General features: G+C 41.6%; 3 protein-coding genes across 3 annotated transcripts in view; 1 reads left to right on the forward strand and 2 right to left on the reverse strand.

The window, feature by feature from the left end:
- Window positions 1-415: 415 nt before the first annotated feature.
- LOC105451474 (THAP domain-containing protein 1-like) lies at window positions 416-1,668 on the reverse strand. Its single transcript, XM_011691938.1, has 3 exons — window positions 1,457-1,668; window positions 1,047-1,250; window positions 416-941 (listed from the first exon to the last, which is right to left on the reverse strand). Exons 1-3 carry the CDS (start codon window positions 1,543-1,545, stop codon window positions 593-595), a joined length of 642 nt encoding a protein of 213 aa, XP_011690240.1. The 5' UTR covers window positions 1,546-1,668; the 3' UTR covers window positions 416-592.
- A 1,017-nt stretch (window positions 1,669-2,685) lies between these two features.
- Window positions 2,686-5,298, forward strand: LOC105451476 (mesencephalic astrocyte-derived neurotrophic factor homolog). The gene is made up of 5 exons (XM_011691940.1): window positions 2,686-2,903; window positions 3,397-3,503; window positions 3,597-3,721; window positions 3,818-3,959; window positions 4,051-5,298. The coding sequence occupies exons 2-5, from the start codon at window positions 3,419-3,421 to the stop codon at window positions 4,227-4,229; spliced, it is 531 nt and encodes a 176-aa protein (XP_011690242.1). The 5' UTR covers window positions 2,686-2,903; window positions 3,397-3,418; the 3' UTR covers window positions 4,230-5,298.
- LOC105451475 (sushi, von Willebrand factor type A, EGF and pentraxin domain-containing protein 1-like) overlaps window positions 5,179-17,805 on the reverse strand; it is a 14,805-nt gene continuing 2,178 nt past the window's right edge. The window contains exons 3-32 of the mRNA XM_011691939.1: window positions 16,089-16,344; window positions 15,679-15,867; window positions 15,348-15,512; window positions 15,041-15,223; window positions 14,750-14,965; window positions 13,973-14,173; window positions 13,639-13,887; window positions 13,262-13,513; window positions 12,984-13,193; window positions 12,794-12,888; window positions 12,368-12,689; window positions 12,090-12,302; window positions 11,827-11,988; window positions 11,462-11,758; window positions 11,142-11,284; window positions 10,934-11,033; window positions 10,658-10,871; window positions 10,426-10,583; window positions 10,222-10,310; window positions 10,044-10,153; window positions 9,734-9,906; window positions 9,432-9,646; window positions 9,136-9,343; window positions 8,822-8,995; window positions 7,592-7,683; window positions 7,282-7,418; window positions 6,224-7,145; window positions 5,894-6,062; window positions 5,628-5,813; window positions 5,179-5,541 (exon numbers count right to left, since the gene is read on the reverse strand). Of these exons, the coding sequence (XP_011690241.1) occupies window positions 5,363-5,541; window positions 5,628-5,813; window positions 5,894-6,062; window positions 6,224-7,145; window positions 7,282-7,418; window positions 7,592-7,683; window positions 8,822-8,995; window positions 9,136-9,343; window positions 9,432-9,646; window positions 9,734-9,906; window positions 10,044-10,153; window positions 10,222-10,310; window positions 10,426-10,583; window positions 10,658-10,871; window positions 10,934-11,033; window positions 11,142-11,284; window positions 11,462-11,758; window positions 11,827-11,988; window positions 12,090-12,302; window positions 12,368-12,689; window positions 12,794-12,888; window positions 12,984-13,193; window positions 13,262-13,513; window positions 13,639-13,887; window positions 13,973-14,173; window positions 14,750-14,965; window positions 15,041-15,223; window positions 15,348-15,512; window positions 15,679-15,867; window positions 16,089-16,344 (6,279 nt within the window). The 3' untranslated portion in view covers window positions 5,179-5,362. The remainder of the gene's footprint in view (window positions 5,542-5,627; window positions 5,814-5,893; window positions 6,063-6,223; window positions 7,146-7,281; window positions 7,419-7,591; window positions 7,684-8,821; window positions 8,996-9,135; window positions 9,344-9,431; window positions 9,647-9,733; window positions 9,907-10,043; window positions 10,154-10,221; window positions 10,311-10,425; window positions 10,584-10,657; window positions 10,872-10,933; window positions 11,034-11,141; window positions 11,285-11,461; window positions 11,759-11,826; window positions 11,989-12,089; window positions 12,303-12,367; window positions 12,690-12,793; window positions 12,889-12,983; window positions 13,194-13,261; window positions 13,514-13,638; window positions 13,888-13,972; window positions 14,174-14,749; window positions 14,966-15,040; window positions 15,224-15,347; window positions 15,513-15,678; window positions 15,868-16,088; window positions 16,345-17,805) is intronic.

Genomic DNA, 17,805 nt, shown 5'->3' on the forward strand with positions numbered 1-17,805 from the left:
TCGTGTAGATCAGCCTTTAGACACGTGCCGAGGAAAACACAAATTTGACTCGGTACGTGGAAAACGAAAGGGATTTAGGGAAGTACTCTTTGTCCCTTTTTGCAGCTCCTGGAGACCGACGATGAGTACTGACGGACAAAGCGCATTATGCGCAAGATTTATCTTTTTATCTTTGTTTAACATTTGATGAACAACAAGGATACCATGATATATCATGCGCATGATGCGCTTTGCGGAACGCAGCCTAGATTCCACCTTTGACTATATAATGAAAATACATGATTTCGTCGGCTATAATCAATACGATACTGTAATGGTATGATTTCTTCCAGCTACGATTCTAAAATATTTCAGCTTTCAATTAATTATATCTTACAACTACAATCGGAAAAACTTAATTTAAGAGAAATTCATATCTTTTCTCAGTTTTTCTGTTAGCAAAAATTTCATTGAATAAATCGAAAATTTCGCAATAAGAAAACTTGAAACTCATGTAAAATCATGACATTCTCATTATTTAAAATGTTTGTATGTTTTTTTATTTGTTTGTACATTTTAAAAATAATATTACACTTTTACATGAGTTTACTTTTTAACTTACTTGCATAATATCACATGAATTTTCAGAAAGTAAATGTTCTTTTTTTAGTTCTAATAGTAACTGAGACAAAGATTCTATTTTTTTCTTCTGACGACTTTGTTGAGTTCTGCAACGTTTAATGATCTTGTCCTTTTCCTGACACTTTTGCTTTAACATTTTTATTATACGTTGACTTGTCTTTGGTGTTATTGTTTGTAGAACATTGTCGTCAATATCACCAGGGTAGCGAACTAACTTCTTCGGAGTTTGTAATATGTATTCGTTGACATCTTTATCCGAATTCATTATTTCATCGTTTAAATCATTATTCTTAGGACAACTTTCCGTGGATATTTCCAAGCTGCAACATACAAAAAAATAATTACGGGTTTTTTAGTATATCGTATAAACATTGTTTTGTTAATTTTTATAACATACAATAGATACGATGCAAATTATTATGTACCTTTGATTTTGATTTTCAGCACGTGGAAATATACTTGGTACAGAATTTGGTTTTAAACGAGAAGATAATCCACATTGTTTGAAGCAGTCCAAGGAAAAATGCAAATTGCAAATCCTGCTGGTTTTTGGAAACTGTGTAATTTCTTGATTATTCAAACGAAAAGCCTTGACCCATACTTCACGTACTTCTTGACAGCTTGGAAATCTATACATAAGAGAATGATGATTTAGTGCAGGACAAAATAAAAAACAAAAGAATGATTGTATACTTTAAATAAGTATATGTACATATCTTATTTATTTTTTAATCTATTTTCATGGAAAGCTTTATTATAACTATAATAATGCGTTGTTGTGTATTTATATAATTTAAGTACAATGTGTAGGTTATAAAGTATAATTTTTACTTACCCGTAAAACTGCAGGTTGGAATCACTTATTTCACCTTTTTTGCAGTATTTCTTCGATTTGCAGCCTTCCACAAAACAATACAGTACCATTTTTGAGCAAAATCGTAAAAATAAAAATTAATCTTAAAGGAATTCTATTGCCAGATACTGCTGCAGGCTGCTACCTTTATTTCTCCCAATTACCGCTTTGCCACACGGTGTCGCTACAGATTTGGCTACCAACGTGAAGTTGGCGTCAGCGGTCCATGATTATATAGTCAAAGGATTCCACATGATCCCATGTGATCCCCTTACGTCGATATCACTACCCCCCTCGCCTTTCTACCAGTAAATACACCGTCCATATATTCCACTGGTATGAAGCCAGCTGTCAAACTAACGATTTCAATAATTTCGAATACGTCATTCCATTGCTAGTTGTTTGCTAATTTTTGCATCTATTTTTATTTTGTTTGCATATTAATTATTTTGGGTAAAATATCGAAAATAAAATTTGGACAAGTGTAACGGGTGTAACCGCCATTTAAAACCTTTATCTCATAATTTTATAAATATTTCGGTGCTAAAACGTTTGCTAATCATTTGCTAGATCCATATATACAAGTATTTTTTCTATTTTATCGATAAATTGTCCCAAATTTTATTAATAGTTTTCAATAATCTAGTAACTTTAGTTTTGGTTATTTTTAGGCAACTTGATGCGCATGCGCTGTTTTTGTTTGCGCCAGTTATTAAATTATTGAAAGCTATTAATAAATAAAATATGGGACAATTTATCAATAAAATAGGAAAAATACTTGTATATACGGATCTAGCAAATGACTAGCAAACGTTTTAGCACCAAAATATTTATAAAATTATGAGATAAAGGTTTTAAATGGCGGTTACACCCGTTACACTTGTCCAAATTTTATTTTCGATATTTTACCCAAAATAATTAATATGCAAACAAAATAAAAATAGATGCAAAAATTAGCAAACGACTAGCAATCGAATGACGTATTCGAAATTATTGAAATCGTTAGTTCGATAGCTGGCTTCATACCGGTATATATTCCTACGTCAATGGTGTCGACAGAGAGTTGCGCTACTATATACTGTGACGTCTGTGACACGCTTCCCTCTCCCCCCACCCCTACCCTACCCTCACGCCCCTCACGGTCAATCGCGCGTGACGCGCGCGGCCCGCGCGGTGACCGATGACGTCACGACCAATCGGCAAGCGCCAGCTGGGATTCCGGGTTTTTGACAGAATCCAACGTGTCGCGTCGCGAAGAGGCGCGGAGGCAAGGTGAACAACGAGTGCGGTGTGCGGACGTGTCGCAGGAGTATTTCGTCAGGGGAGCCGAGTGTGTGGATGAATTAAAGTCACCGCGCGTCACCCATCTGCCGAACGACGGAGACCTCGCATCGAAGAATACGCCGATCTTCAGCCCGACAACGCAAGAGTACGTAGCCAAAAGAGCGGCTCGCGCTCTCGCGCGGAATAACCTAGCCCGTCACGGAGACACGTAGCGTATCAACATTCGACGCGGCCTCGCGTTTTTTTTCCTCCGTCGGCGTTTTCCTTTGTATCGCGTCTTTCCGTTCGCATACGTTAACCGTTATCCACAAAATCGCACGTTGGAGTCTTGCAAAATTGGAGTAAGCGTTTCCTGTATCGTCTAGGACGCTCGGAGTAACAGAGACGTGATTTCGTTTTGAATCGGGATGACTCTTATCGAGCTTCGATTAATTTAAGTCGGTCGTTAATGAGAGAAATTTGTAACGTTGCGGAGCGTCGCTCTAACTGTAGTTTAATCTTTGTCTTCTTTTGTTGATGAACGATAAACTTGTCAAAATTTTGATTTGGTCGCGCGATAACTGAGTTACTCTCTTGTATAAGCATTTATTTACTTGCGTATATTAATGATGTTTTCATTTTAATAATGTTGCTTTTAGCAGAACACGACAGAACGGAAAGATGAGTACGTCAGCGTCACTAGTACTTTCCGTATTTCTCGGAATCGTATGTGCTGTTACAGCGCTGAAAGAAGGTGACTGCGAAGGTGAGAATTCCTCTGATGTACTCTCCACGATGTTTTTACATTCAAGTTTTATGACACAAGCCTTTATGACGCTCCTTATTCCTAACTTTGCAGTATGCGTCGCTGTTGTGGACAAATTCAGTCAGACACTAACGGAAGACCTCAAAAGTGACCCCAAGAAGATCGAAGCAAAGTTTCGAGAATTCTGTAAAGGCACTAAATCAAAAGAAAATAGATTTGTGAGTATAAGCCCAAAAAGGACAAAATAAGTACAGTACGTTCCCTCGGTCAGCTGTTACCGTAAATGATCGCGATCGTTGCGTATGTGCTTTCAGTGTTATTACTTAGGAGGATTAGAAGAATCTGCCACTGGCATCCTAGGCGAGCTCAGTAAACCGCTGTCGTGGTCCATGCCCGCGGACAAGATATGCGAGAAGTTAAAGAAGAAAGATGCTCAAATATGCGATTTGAGATTCGGTATGTATAACTGTATCCGTGTGCGCTCTCGCCTTTCTTACAAGTTGCGATTATTCCGACATTGTGACATTACCGCTTTTTTTTGTTCCAGAGAAACAAATCGACCTCAATACGGTAAATCTGAAGAAGCTGAAGGTACGCGACCTGAAGAAGATCCTGAACGACTGGGAAGAGACGTGCGAGGGTTGCATAGAGAAGACGGACTTTATCAAACGGATCGAGGAGCTCAAACCCAAGTATTTTAGCAGCAACTCGAAGGCGGAGCTCTGAAGGAGGATTGTCTTCGACTTAGACAAGCAATTTACGTTAGGATGGCTAAAATTTCTGTTTCTTCAATCTACGGAGGAATTGTTTACAGCATTTAGGATATGTATTTATCCGTGTCTATATACGATTCGCGTATAGCTTCGTTCTGAAAAGGTTCGTCTTTATATGACAGTCTCTTGAACTAAGGGCATTTAGTTTCCATTAAATGGATTAGATATTAAGCGAGAATTAGCGTGAGAGGCAAACGGTAATGGACAAATTTTTGTTACACTACGTTTTTGTATCTCAAGTAATTCTGAGGGACACGTTTACGTACTTTATTAGTAATCTGATTTTTTGTTTTGCTCCCCTCCGAGATAGCCATGCTAATGGATCTATTTTATCGAAGGTGCTCCATTTTGAACATCAACATTAGGTGTAAATTAATATACAGCGTTTATATACGAGAAATTATTTTCACACAGTATTTATCTTCATTGCTCTTCCTCAGGTAGATATAGTAATAATACGCAAATCCGTTTGTACGGTATTTCCGAATAATACTTCGTACCATTGTACGATGTCGAAACGATGTATGTATTATAAGAGATACTTTATCCGCAACACCGTTGTACGTTACGAAATTGAATTTCTTTTCCGTTATGTGCACACGAAACACGAACAAAATGTACAATTAAACTAATGGAGTATCTCTCATGGTCGGTATCGATGAACTGTCCTTACTCGAACAGTGCAAGGCTTAACAATGCCAATTTTTGAGATAAGAAATTATTTGTATCGATATACACCAACTTTTCCAGTAAAACGAAACAAAAAAAGAGATGATAAAAGCGTGTACTTGAGGTACAATATCCTAAAAAATTTTAAAAATTACGATAAATCGCGCATAAATAAATAAATAAATAATTGTAGATAAGATATTGTCGCATATCCGAATGTACTGCTCCGGAAATTCCAAAAATGAATTATTTATTTCGTGTGATAAGACTGCGTAATTACGTTTTCTATATTACATTCGTGAGTCTTGATACAAGAGAGCAGAAAGAAATAAAAGAAAGCATGTGTGTTGTTACAATGGTGGAGATTTCCTTGTCTTTATAAGACGTTGCGCTAAAATCCTGCGTGGTCACCTTGAATCACATGCTCCTACTTCCGTCGCATCTCGGCAACTCGCTCCACGTCCCATCGGCCTGACACGCAATCATCCCCCGCTTCTTACCGTCAGGACACACGTACGTCAGTTGATCTTGAAACAAGTACGAGCGGCCGTAAAGCGCGGTTCCGTGCTGGATCTGCGGTTTGCCGCACGATATTTCTGCAAGCGTTAAAGATGTGATTTAGACAGATGTTGAGTCACCTAATGGCGAGAGATCCGCAGTTTTGTTCTACAGATCTACGCACTCGAGCATCTGCCATTCAATCTGGACCACTTGCCGCTTCCTAAACATCTTAGATTCGCCTGCCCGAATACACGATAGCCCGGGACGCATTGATAAGAGATCATGTTACCGAAAGTGTAATTCTGAGTTCCACCGTCACTCTTCAGTATCGCGTTAGCGAGAACCGGTGGTTTTCCGCACACCACAGCTAGAATTAAATGTTCAACGTTTGTTTGCTTATGTCAGAAATCTGAGACTGATCGCCAATTTAAAGACAAAGAAACGTACGTTTGCAGGAAGGCAAAGCGGACCACCTGGTGTCTGGCAAACAAATAGATCTTTCGTCACCCTCGAGAATGTATCCGTGGCGGCATTTGAAAGTGACGACGCTGTCGATCGCCCTGCGATCGTTATCGTCATCGGTGTTGTTGCCGTTGTCGATGTACCCATCCGGTATCTGAAATTAATTTTATCCCGGGAAATATGCAGAGCTTTAAAATATCGCGTAAAAAAAGATTATCCTCGTGTTTTTGTATTGTAGTTTTTAACTTGGAACACTTAATTATTTTATTTTATTCTTTCCCATCGATATTGGTACATTATTTTCAGAAAACTTACTTGCGGAAGTGCACAGGATCTAACGCAGATATCTGTCGAATCGTTCAGCAGCTGTTCGAGTATAGACTCTTGCAGTAACGAATTCAAAATTTCCCATTTTACGATTTTGTTGCACATCCATGTTATATTTGAAATCGTCTCGTTGGCGATCGATTTATGCAGATTTATCCGTCCGTCATTTCGACACGTTAAGATTACTCGTCGTCCGTAACTGTTTCCCTCGATAAAAATCTCCAAATCTCTGTACACGCGTACATTTCCCTTGCCATACCATTTCTCGTCCGACTCGAGCGACGTCACATCCGTGTTGTTGTTCTTCAAGACGGTTTTGTCCTCCGTTTCCTTGAAAAATTTAAAAATCGGATGCTCCTCGACGGAACAATTACGCGGCTCGCAAGAAGCGAAAGTCGAGGACCATCTCTCCTCCTCGGTACACGTTCTGACTCGTTCACCGACTATATCGTATCCTGAATCACAGACGACGGCGATTTCCGTACCGGAAACGAACATTTCCGGGGAGATCCCGCTCGCCGCGTCGCTCTCGTTCCTCCTCGTTTCTGCTTTCCGATCGGGCTCCAACGTAATGTCTCCCTCCGTCGGAATCTCGACTATGATGTTGTCCCGCATCCTGAGGAAGAGTCTCGCGTCTTCCACGCGATCCGGCCAAGGGCACGTGCGCGGGACGCAGTCAGGGACGAAGCCCGTCCAGGTGCCGTTCGCGGAACACTGCAGCTTGAATTCCGTCAGCAGATTGTGATTCCCGCGAAACTTGTAGCCACGATGGCAAGAGAAGCCAACGACATCGTTGTAGTGATACGTTCTTTCGAAGGGATCGTCGATCGTGTTTCTTTCAGGATCGCGAACGGAGGCCCGATCGGAAGACTGGCCGGAACTCGAAAAGATGATGTAGCCATGCTCTATTCTACGCTCACAGAATGTTAGATAATTTTCAAATTCATCATTAAACAAAACATACTACCGGATTTTTTGACAAATTTTCTTAATTTTATTTAATGAAATATCTTTAGTGAGACAAAAGGTATGTTTAAAAGACGCACTGCTTTGGCGAAGGGCATCCGTAGGGCATGCAAGACGGCCTCTTGTAATCCCAGACGCCAGTCTCCAAACAGGTCAGATATCTCTCTCCCATTAAACGGTACCCGGGATTGCACTTGAACTCCAGCTGCTGACCGGCCTAAATTAATTGAACAATCCATTCCGAGTAATACAATGTTAAAGTGATGTCAAATTGATATAAAATTCAACGAAACTTTCAGTCAAGATGACGTCATCTTGACCTTATCGTGACAATCGAGTATTATTTGAAAGTGTACGTTTTAACGTTATCTTTGCGACAAGGATATGTACCTGTAATATCGTGACGTCATCTCTCTCGTTCTCTTCTAATATATATTCTATATCTCCATTTTCTGGGGCGAGCAGATTTTTGCACGTCGTTCCTGTCAAAAGACGAAAATTTGGCTGTTGAGTTCGTTGAACTTTGACTCGTAAAGTGGCGTCTACAATGAGATTTAAGACTTAAGATTTAACAGAGTTGCCACAGACTTGGGAAACCGGGAAAACCTGGAATTAAAAGCCGGGGAAATTTAAACTGGTCAGGAAAAATCTAGAAAAGTCGGAGAAAGATATAAAAGAATCTGGAATTTTGAACTTTGCTTACAATTTCTTTAAAGGGACCATTTGTTTTATTGACAAAACTCAATAATTTTTGTACAATGTTTTTGTATGTACTGCTTTTTTTAATTTGAAAATTCTTTTTCAGAATTAAACTATAGACAATAACAGAATGAAATGCGCGATTTTGTATAAAAATCGAAAAAATGTTTGAAAATTACGATTTTGTTCGGGACTTCTCTCTGTTATCGCAATCGAAAATAGTCTGAATATTAAGCAATATTAAAGAAATGTTTATAGGAATCTTTTTGCTTTTATCACTGAGTTTTTTTGTCTGGTCCCCAAGCAACGGTAAATTAAATTATACCAATGGAATTTTTTTCTGTTTAATGCATAACATCAATGTCAAAGTGTTAATAATTTGCCTAAATTTACATTTAGGATTATATTATGTTATTAACCTTCTAATATTCTATGTTGCTTCTAATAATATAAGTTTCCTTTCTTAAGGTGCCTTTTCATATTAACGCTCGACGCTCATTTTTAGCGTCAAAACAGATCACATGATCAAAATTAATGCTTGGTATTCATCAATTTCGATCATGTGATCTGTTTTGACACTAAAAATGAGCGTCGAGCGTTAGCATAAAATATAATTTCCCTTTCTTGTATCTTCTAAACATTAAAATTTAGAATTATATATTTGATACTGATCATGGAAAATTTTCCACTGTTGTTTGAAAATCATGGAAAAGTCAGAGAATTTCAAAATTCATTTTTTGTGGCCACGCATGTTTAAGAAAACTGATCAATCATAGTCGATTATTTATCTCACGTGAGAAGAATAATCGATTGTTATTGGTCCATTTTCTTAAATCTTAAGTCTTAAGTCTCATTGTAGACGACGCTTAATAGCTGCATTATTCTCACGCTTAATAGCGATGTTATATTAATCCCCGTTACCTATGCAAATCGGAGGCAGCCCGATCCACTTGCCGTCGGAATTGCAGATGCGATGGGGATTTCCGCGGAGCTCGTAGCCCTCGGTGCAGGAATAGTATATCTCGTCCTCGAACGAATACGATTCTCCGTGAATACGTCCGCGCGGAAAGTACCCCGGGAAACCGCATTTTATCTCTTCGAACATAGAAATTAGAATCATCGGCCTCGCGGTCAAATCGAATCTATTCCAGTTGGAATAACGATTGGAGGACAACAGCCGTGCCGCGCTTTCTTTTTTGCATTATAATACGATCACGGGGGAAAACGAAACTTACTCGTGCAGATCGGCGTATCATATCCCTCCCACTGGCCGTGCTTGAGGCACTTTCTTCTGAGGGACCGATATTCCTCACCGTCAAATCGAACCATGTATCCACTGTCGCAGTAATACGTTACCTCAGACAGATCCTCGCTCACTTTAATGTTACCTTTGAAGGGCACCACGGGCAAAGGGCAGCGGCGACAAAATGGGCTGGCTAGAATCTGAAGACGTGAGACACCATCGCTTATGGTCTACCGGTTAAATCGAAAGAGAAAGAGCTTCATATTTTGACAATTAACGCGTAATTACCGCGATGTCGCCGTGAACGTACTGCCGCATCTGCGCCCAGGCCACGAGATTCCCGTGGTACTTCTCGCAGCTGATCCACAACTTCGTAACGTCACTCTCGTTCAGAACGACGTCCCAGATGTCCAGCGAGCTGAGCCTCCCTAGGAATGCCTCCGATTCGGAGAAACCGCCGCCCAGGCGATCCTGCTCCTGCCCGACGACGAGAGATCCGTCGGCTGGACGGGACGATGTCCGGGATTTTATGATTTGCTTTAGGCGTTAGACGGAGATAAATTCTTGACGATTACGCGGGTTTTTTTTACCTCGCACCGTGGTAGCCTGTGCCAAACCGACGCCGCTGTCCTTGAGGATTCCGTCGACGAACACGCGCCAGGAGCCGCGCTCGCTCTGCCAAGTGACGCACATGAAGTGCCAGTTACCGTCGTTGACCTTAACATCGGTGACGACTTTCTCCCCGTTAACGTACAAGACCAATCTGCAACGACATCTAACATTCGGGACTCGCTCGCGGTCAAACGCGTGTTGGCAATTCGGTTTCGCATTGAATATGAATTAATAAATCACTGACAAGTTCCTCACTGAGATACACACTGAATTTCCGCGAGTAATTACCCGTTGTAGTCCGTCAGCGTGAAGGCGTTATCGTAGAATGCTGTCGCGTACGACAATACCGTACCGTAGTTGAAGGTGTCCATCGATTGCAACCACAGGCAAACGGACAGCTGCAGCATCAAGGTGAATTCGGTGAAACGTGTCTGTTACGAATTTTCCGAATTTTCTCTCGACTTACCTGGGGGAGATCCCTCGCGGGTCCTTTAACGGCGACGTAATCCGTTGTGCCGGATTTGGTGAAGTGCATCACGTAGTCAGACGACAGTTCTGTCAAGACGATTTTTAATAAATGCCTACCTTAAGTTATTGTCTGAAGAGATTTTTAAAAAAATTAAGAAATAAAATATTCCAGAGACAGACACTGGATGAAGTTTCAACTTGCCAGTTTCGCAGTCGCGTCCTGTGAAAGGAATCGGGCATTCGCAGACGTAATCGTGCACGCGGTCGACGCAACGCCCGTTGTTCAGGCAAGGCGAGCTCTCGCAGTGATCGATCTTGGTCGCGCAGTCCTCCCCTGTGTATCCGTCGGGGCATTCGCACCTGGACCGATCGTACATCGTGAGCCTCAGATCTCACGTTTCGCGGCGTGTTATTACGGCGTGTCTTATACCCACCTGTAACTCCTCCGCGTCGCGTTTACCTCCTCGACGTTGACGCAAATCGCGTTCGCGTGGCACGGCAGCCAGTCGCAGGGTAACAGGTTGCAGTGTCGGCCCAGGAAACCGGGTTTGCAGAGGCATTGCCAGGTACCATTTACCGTGTGACACGCGGATCCCTCCTCGCAGGGCGCGAGCTCGCAGTGATCCATCGGAACCTCGCAGAGTTGACCTAATAAACGAGACGCGAAAGCAGGGAGAGACTCATCGTGAATGTTATTAATAAAACATTACCTTCGAATCCGTCCCTGCACTCGCAAGCGAAATCGCTCTCGGTGCTCACGCATCTTCCACCGTTCTGGCAAAGATTGGTGGAGCACTCGTCCACGTAGATCTGCGATAATTAATATAGAATCAATTTTCTTACTCTAAATCTAGATTATATTAAATTTTATTAATAATTTCGTTTTATTGCAAATATCTAATTTGTATGTATTTTTACCTCGCAATTATCACCCGTGTAACTGCTTTTACACGCACACTCGTACGAGACGAAGTTATCAGGATGCTGCTGCGTCTTGCACGTTCCATCGTTCAAGCACGGCGACGAGTAGCACGGATCCCTGAATCTCTCGCATTTCGATCCTGAAAAAAAAATAAATCCGCACTCGCATAAAATGCATATTAATTTTATTTTAGGATAAAATAAAAGAGATTATAAATTATTAATAAAATTTAATATAATATAATTTATTTATTTTAAAATTTAGGAGAAAAAATTGAGAAAGAACAATGCATGATTGTAACTAGTAATCAACCTACCCACATAATAATCGCGACACTCGCAAAAGAAGCCGCTTTCGTCCCGTAGGCATCGACCGCCGTTTAAGCACGGATCCATCGGACAGTCGTCAATTTCCTCGTCACGAATCGGCAGGCAATCATTGACATCCGCGGAACCGCGCTTTTCCGTAGTCGCGCTCGACGGACACGGCAAGCATTGACTCTGCCCGTAGCTCGGCTGGTAGAAACCGATGTCGCAAGCGGCACAAGGCCCCATGCCCAGATGCGATCCGTGGTAGCGTTTGCGCCGAGAATAATATCCCGGTCGGCATACGGCTGTATAGGGAAAGAAAGGGAAATGTAACAAGTCGAGTCTTAACGAGTTTTCGGCTTGAGAATCTTACGAATGCAATCTCTCAAGGATCTCGCGTGCATCCTCTTCGTGAAGGTGTATTCCGGACAAGGCACGCACGTCAACGAGGCGGTCGCGTCCTGATACTGGCCGAACGGACACGGCTGGCAGGTCCTGGTGGAGGAATTGTAGAAAGTGCCCGCGGGACATTTGACTAAAAGAACATATCGGAATCGGGATGTATTTGTAAAACGTATATACGTGCACTAGCAGATTATTATCTGATTGGATTTTTTCGTCTTCGTTCGCGCTCACCGCAACCGTGTCTCTTCAGCACGCTCCCGGGATCGCAAAGGTCCTGCGGCTCCTTGAACACGAGGTGCAGGTTCAGGGCGAGCCTCGCGATCTCCTGGTTGGTCCTGTTGTCGAGCAAGTCGAGCTTTCCCACCTGCGCCATCGCGTCGATTCTCTCCCTCAACTTCTGCACTCCCCGTTTGGGATTGTCGAAGTTCTCTTCGATTATCTTACCTGTACAGGATTTCTTTGAACGTTACCCGATACATATTTCACAAAGTTCAAGATTCGTCTCTTACCTATGAATTTGAATTTGATCTCTATTCTATCTCTCTTCCGTTTAGATCTGGTGTTATTTTTATTGAGATCGCGGCTCAATCTAGCCGCGCGTTTCAATATTCTGAGCATTATCGTTTCACTATCTCTGAGCATATCGGTGGCCTGAACTTGTTTGTGTCCGGGCTCGAATCTTCGTCTTCTTATTAGGTTGTCCTCGATATTCTTCGACGACGAAAGATCATCTTCGCACTTGGGATCGAAGCTGACTAGATCGCACTCGATGTCATTGTCACACATTCCCAGCAGTTTTAATTTCAAGTCATTGGCAACGTGCTCGCTCAACTAGAAGATACAATATATTATACAAAAGTTATATATCTATATTTTAGAAAAATCTAAATTAGTATTATATATTTTTATAAATATCAATATTATTAAACGCTCACTTCGCGAAGAGCAGTTTGATTGTCGCATATTGCACTTTCGTTGTTTTGCAATATCACGTTCCCCTCCTGAGATATTGTCTTTGGCGTTTGCGATTCTAATCGACAGAAGAAATCATAACTTCGTAGAATATAATTATGTTTAGTTTAAAGTACCAAGTGATATAACTTTTAATAAACTCGACATAAATACCTGAACATTCCGGCAGGTGATTGCTTTCCCACATGTGACTGCTCGAGTTACATTTCAGCAGCAGCTCGTCGTTAACGATATTGAAGTTCGTCGGCTCGATCGCAAAGTCGTAGCCATCCTCGCAAGCTACGACGCATTGCGTTTCGCGCTCGCCCGACGAGGAACAGTTTAGCCGACCGTTCGCGGGCGCTCTCAGACTTTTACACACATCTGGGAAAATTATGCAATGTAGCATTTTTATGAAGTATTGTTAAATATAATCTTTAAGAGATATGCACCTTCTACAGTAATGTTCAACACGCAACTCGCCCGATTGCCGTACTTATCGGTTGCGTTATAGAAGACCTTCGAACGACCGACCGGAAAGAGAAAGTCCTTGCCGGGTTGATGACTCTGATTGACGTGCACGGAAATCCTCGAATTGTCGTAGAAGACCGGCTCGTCCCACGTCACGTTTGCGAGACCGCTATCAAGATCGGTGTAGAACGTTGGCGGGTCGACGCAATTCTCAATTGTTGGTGGTTCCCTATCTGCGAACATTTGAAGAAACGCTCATTTCTCGCGTGGGTGTATTCTTCTCGATTATATGTGACCTCATCAAACTTTTGCCATGACAAATGCGTTTCTGAGATTGAGATCAACATCTGCGGCTTACCGAGGACTTTAACTTTGAATTTGCATCTGGCTTTGTTGCCGCTCGCGTCCTGCGCCACGTACGCGACGACGTGCGTGCCGATCTTCGCCTTCCAGGGTAGGACGATGTGCGGTTTTGTCCACAGGATGGGCGACGCGTTCGCGTTGTCGGTCACCTCGGGCACCGTCCAATTCACGTACGCGTAGCTCTGCCCTTTGGCAGTCTCCGCCACGATCTCGGTTGGACAATTCAGGGAAGGCGGTGTCTTGTCTATTGCGTTCGAAATTAAACTTGGATTTAATTCGGCCGAGAAATTAATTTTTCTCGTGTAAAAAGATTTGATTTCGATATTAACCCACGCATCGATTGACTCTGTGACGCTGGGACCAAATTCCCGTGCGTCCGATACACGTCCTGCCGGTGGGTCCTTCCAAGGCGAAGCCCTCGTTGCAGGTGATTGTGCAGTTGGTAGCGAAGGGCACCTTTCCCGGACCGGTGCAGATCTCCGGGGTGATGTCGCCGTTCGCGATTTGCGGCAGAGGGTCGCATTTCACAGCTACCGTAAGATATTGCGTCTCTGTTAATTCTCTGCTCAGTAAACGAGAATGGATTGAAATAGATTGAAAAAAATTCATTTCAACGTTCGCGAATGCGTACTTCTAAAAATCTGAATCCATTTCAATGCCCAATGCCTTTGTATTTATTTATAGGAATTACATGAAGCACATTTGCTATATGTATACCAATATTCTATTCAATAAAAAAAATCTAGTTTTAAAAAGTAAATCGTGAAAACTGGTTAATTCAAAATTCTATTCTAGATAGAAAATGCAGTTTTTTCAATCTAATTAAATTTAAAAAAAGTTTTTCCGTGAAAATGTGGATGATGAATGTTATTCAATTAAAAATTGTGACTATAGGAAATGCATTAATTCAATCTATCTAAATCCAAAAAATATTATATTAATATTATATTATACTATATTCGTATTATGAAAAAATAGAAATGCATTCATTTCCACGGAGGCCAAATTCATTTCAATCCATAAATTAAAAAATTTTAATCCATTTTAATCCTTTCCCGTTTACTGGTACAGGATAGTAGTAAATAAAATAATCGTCCTTTTTTTACCCTTGCACGTGACTTTCAGGCCATCCCAACGGGACAAAGGTAGACAATTGCGCACTTTGCTACCACGAAGCTGAAAGCCGATGTCGCAACGGAACAGGCAGCGCGTGTCGATCGGATACACGGTGGAGTTCTCCTCGAACTGGTGCTGATAGTCCTCGTCGTGTTCGCATTTCACGCGGCCGTGCGGGGGCGCGCGTAAAGCCGGACACGTCTTCACTACGAGACGTTTAATTAAAAATCAAATTCAATTTCTCTCTAATTGAACGTCCAGCTCTTTATATATATACTTACGCAGGCATTGCGGCTCGTTGCCGGACCAAGCGCCGTCCTTGCCGCAAAGCCGGATGCTGTCCCCCGTGAGGTGGAAGCCGATCCTGCATCTCACGCCGCACGCCGCGTGCACCACGTTGCTGCAGGCGCTCGCCTTCACCAGGTATCCGTTTTCGGGGATTCTCAGCTTCGGGCACGTTATAGCTGAAAAGGCATACGTCGTATGTATATACGTGTACGTATTTATATTTATACTAATAATCGCGAGAAAATGTCTTTCTACAATTTAATTTATCAGACATTCTAGATTTATCGTGCAATAAATTACCCTCGCATTTGTAACCGTCCGTGGCAAATCCAGAGGCGCACACACAATCGACCACCGAGGTCGCGAGTACCTTGACGGTGATGTGATTCGCGTCTGGACATGGTACGCATACGGCGGTGGAATCCCCGGAAGTGTTCCCCGAAGCATATGTTCCGTTCGGACAAGCTGTCGCGGGCACACAAAGAGAGAGAACTTCCGCAATGAAATCATGTATATTATCTGACAATGAGTTACACACGTAGAAGAAAAAATTAAATATGCAACATCCATGAATCGTACAAGCGCATCAATGATCGGTAGATCAAAACGCGTTTCGCTCGTTTCAACCTACGTTGGCAGAAGCCCCTGAGACCGGAACCGAAATAGCCGGGCGGGCAGATGCAGGCGTAATGGCCAGTCGCGGTGCCGCAGGTGCAGGTCGCCAATTCGTCGCAGCAAATCCGGTTCGCCGTGCTGTTCGAGCAGAGGCTGTTGCAATCGGTCGGCAGAGTCACGGCCACGTACTGCCCGGTCTTCAAGTCTGCGAAAGACGTCTGATTCATCACTTAAAATCAGTTTCTTTTACAAACGCTCCAATGATTTTATATAGAGAACCTAACGCTTCGCGATTGTTACGCAATGTTCAGTTTCAACACGGCTCCGCGTAATTTCTAAATTCAATTTTGACTTTACGCGCGCTCGGAATATTTGTAAAGCGGCATGCAACAATAAGTGCATAGTTTTCAACGGGAAGAAGCGCACCGCGATGCAGGGCGCGTCGCGCCAGGGCCTCGAACTCGGCGAAGCTGTCGAGGAGGTAGCTGTGCGTGTAGCCGGGCTGGCTGGCGATGTCGTGCAGCTCCTCCACGTTTCCCGTGCGTATGCCGAACGTGAACACGGTCGCGCCCGTGTTCTTCAGCAGGTGGGCCGCGGGTCGCGGGTCGCCGCCGTTGCTGAAGCCGTCGGTTATCAGGAACACCACCTTGCTCGCCGCTTCGCGACCCTTCTCGAGGATTGCCTTACGAAACAACGGAAACGATCGATTAGACGTGTGATTTATCGCGATTTGGATTGAATTTTCTTTATCGCCGCGATTTCGCGGTAAAAAAATGACGCTTTATTATTATTCGTTATCGACCGAATGCGACATTGGCGAACTTATATGAGCTGCGTCCCGTTTCACGTATGATGCGCATGAAGTATCATCAAGGTTGGGTAGTGGCTAGTTAAAAAGATAAAAGTTAAGTTAAAAAGTTAAATAATTTTAACTTAACTTAGCTACATTTTAGGCTCTTAACTTTTAACTTAATTTAGTTACATTTTATCGATAACTATTAACTTTTGATTTAACTTTCTTGAAGTTACATTTTTAGTACTTCTTGTAAACCCAAAATAAAATACATGTCTAATTGTCTTCAAACTCAAATTTGAGAACACACATCAAGGCAATTGTAATAATACAATAAATATATAGTCTGGCAGTGGGAAGGAATCACTGTTCGACTTTCTGTGCATTAAATCACGTTGGAAGAAGTCTTTCAAAATCGGTCTTCTTTCCATGGCTTAACAGAAATAAGTATAACAAATATATACTTTATTTAGAAACCCTAAAATTATATAATAAAATGAAAAAATTTAACTTTAACTTTTCAATTACTTTTTTTTATTAACTTAATTTTTAACTCAATTAATTTTATTATGGACTAACTTGTATCTTAACTAAATAAAATTTTTAGACTGTTAACTTTAACTTAACTTACAATTAGTTAAAAAAAATATTAACTTACCAACTCTGAGTATCATTTTATCCTTGTTCACTAAATTTTAAACAAGGATAAAATGATACATCATGCGTGAAACGGAACAAAGCCATGCTTTGCGATATTTATTTAGCGATACTAGTTATAGTAACAATTTGTTGCAAAACTGCTGTAAATCTGAGGAAGCAGATCATCTTGGCAGAATAAGTCAAGAATCTGCTGCAAGAATTGTAGCATTCTTTCGCCAGAATCTGCATATTATTTCTGCTGAAAGAATCTTATATCAGTCTGCTGACAGACTGCTAACAGACTGTTTACAGATTGCACTTACGGAAAGGATCTGCTCCAAAATAGCTCGGTTTCTGTAGCAAATATTTTATTAAAGGGTTACACCACCTTGACCGCCTAAAAATCAATCGGTAACTTTGGGAATTTTTTTTAGGAAAACAATAAAAGTAACAAAAAATTCGTTTTAAGGTTTTAATAATACAAGTCTTTAGAAGTAAAAAATATTTTTTTTATTTATTTTTTTAACAAAATGGCGACGCTGAAGTCAATTTACTAAACGTCGTTTTGTCAAATCGACGTTGCGGGGATCTGCCATTCGATGGAACCTGGAGCAAAAAACCAAAATTTTTTAAAAACTATATAATATGCACTACAGAAGTACATACGGATATTTCGATATGTTAAATACTTTTTTTTTATTTAATATTTCT

The sequence above is a fragment of the Wasmannia auropunctata genome, unplaced genomic scaffold, assembly GCF_000956235.1.
Source record: "Wasmannia auropunctata unplaced genomic scaffold, wasmannia.A_1.0 LD336051.1, whole genome shotgun sequence".
In the NCBI taxonomy this organism is placed as follows: domain Eukaryota; kingdom Metazoa; phylum Arthropoda; class Insecta; order Hymenoptera; family Formicidae; genus Wasmannia; species Wasmannia auropunctata.